At 35.0% G+C, this 2,144-nt stretch overlaps 1 protein-coding gene across 1 annotated transcript; it reads left to right on the forward strand.

Moving 5' to 3' along the window:
* The first annotated feature begins 598 nt into the window (after window positions 1-598).
* On the forward strand, window positions 599-1,609 carry LOC132933071 (uncharacterized). Its single transcript, XM_060999403.1, has one exon. It carries the CDS (start codon window positions 599-601, stop codon window positions 1,607-1,609), a length of 1,011 nt encoding a protein of 336 aa, XP_060855386.1.
* Window positions 1,610-2,144: the final 535 nt, after the last annotated feature.

A 2,144-nucleotide genomic window follows, 5' to 3' on the forward strand; every position in this document is an offset into this window, starting at 1 on the left:
CGGACGTCAATCACGACGGACCCGACGGACAAACAGGCGTGGTCACACGCGACTTTTATTTTACTCGATGTAAATAGATACGTATCGTGACAACGATAATAACGCGAAAATGTACTTCAGTAATAAGTACTAGGTATCGATCGTGGCTGCTGATCACAGCTCGGGCACACTTGCACCTCGCGTTCACACGAGGTTTTACGACACACGGGAACGATAGCACCAGTGGCGGATATCAGGTGGGGGGGGGGGGGGGGTAATTGGTGGACCCCCCCTTGGGCTTTTTGCCACCACTATACATTATTACAATATTGGCTACAACCATTGATTATAAATATTTAAATATTAATTATATTGGTATTGGTGTTATCTGCTAATTGATTTTTCAGTTGTTCAATATTTTTTTTTCTCCATGAAATTTTGGGACAAGTGCCTGATGCCCCATAGACTATCACTCTGTTTGATAGCACGATTAAAGATAGTACTGTCATTAGCCATGTGGTGATTGTTTACGCATAGTATCGTATTATTCGTGTTGTCAATTATTTTCATCGCGTTTGCAAGTTTTATTCGTGTACTGTTTTTTTAAAGTATAGTAGGTATGTCGAAGCGTAAAATTTCTTCTTATTTTACTTCAACTTCAGATAATAGTAAGCATTTTATTCCTGACCAACCAAAACAAGTTGAAAAGGAACAACCGGTGATACCATTATTGATTGAACCGAATAAAGAATCCAACACAATTGTAACTTCAAATAGTTCAAATTATACTGATATTGGCCAAGTAGTAAGTAGTATTGAATTTATAAAATTCACAATTCTCGAAAGAAATAATAAACCATCAGAAGACTTTGTTTTTCCTTTTTCTTTACACAATAAAAAGGGAAAAGAAGAAAAACGGTATTTACGATTGAATCATTTTCAGAAATTCAGCTGGTTAGAGTATTCAAAAAATGAAAATGGGTTATTTTGTAAGACATGTGTACTTTTTTTAACCACTACAATGGGTGGTGCTCATAAAACAGAGCAGTTAAATAGGTTGGTAACTAAACCTCTAAATTTATATTCAAAATTGCTTGGGAAAGATGGTGCACTAGAAATTCACAATAGTACTCACTATCACAAGAAAGCTGCTCAATGTGCAATAGATTTTAAAATTACATATTTGAACCCTAATAGAGAAGTAATAAATATGTTAGACTCTCAAAGAAAAAAAGAAGTTGCCGAAAACCGTGCTCGCATTAGACCAATAATTGAAACAATAATTTTTTTGGGACGACAAAATATTGCATTACGTGGGCATCGAGATGATGGTAAAGTTTCGTTTGATGAATTCCCAATTGATAATGTCGATAATGATAAATCTGTGATTAATGAAGGCAATTTTAAACAGCTTCTTAAATATAGAGTAGCCTCTGGAGACCATGTTCTTAAAAATCATTTGGAAACGTCAACTGCTAGAGCAACTTACATAAGTGGATTCACACAGAATGAAATTATCAATTGTTGCAGTAAAGTGATTTTAGACAAAATTTGTTCAGAAGCTAAAGAAGCAAAACAATTTAGTGTGATATTTGATGGAACAACGGATATTTCTAACATATCTCAATAAAGTTTAATAATCCGTTACATATTTAAAAATCAAGTAAATGAAAAATTTTTGGGATTCATTAATTGCCACGACTATATATTTGAAAAAAATAAAGATAAATTGTTGAAAGATAGTGGGGTAAGTAATGATCCTATTAGTGAAATTCAAGAGCCTAAAATAACTGTTAAAATTCTAGGAAATGCAGTTGTACAGCTATTGCAAGATTTTAATTTCAATTTAGATAATTGTGTAGGTGTTGGAACGGACGGTTGCTCAGTTATGGTTTCCTCAGCTAATGGAGCAGTTCAACAAATCAAACAATTTGCAAAAAATGCAGTGCACAGCCCTTGTTCTAGTCATGCCTTAAACCTGTGTATCTCAAAGTCTTCAAACACACAGCTGACGCGGCTACGACGGTGGTGGCAGATGGTCCGCGGAGAGCCGGTCGTATAGTATATAAGAATGGGCGGCACACTCGCACGTTTAAAGAGAAACGGTAACAAAGTTTCGGGTAACAATAGTGTTGTTTATTTTACACAGATATAATTGTAACTAA

Source organism: Metopolophium dirhodum, chromosome 1 (genome assembly GCF_019925205.1).
Source record: "Metopolophium dirhodum isolate CAU chromosome 1, ASM1992520v1, whole genome shotgun sequence".
NCBI classification, from domain to species: domain Eukaryota; kingdom Metazoa; phylum Arthropoda; class Insecta; order Hemiptera; family Aphididae; genus Metopolophium; species Metopolophium dirhodum.

What these genes read in the sequence shown, in the direction of transcription:
- LOC132933071 (XM_060999403.1), top strand. Translation starts at nt 599, where the DNA reads ATGTCGAAGCGTAAAATTTCTTCTTATTTTACTTCAACTTCAGATAAT.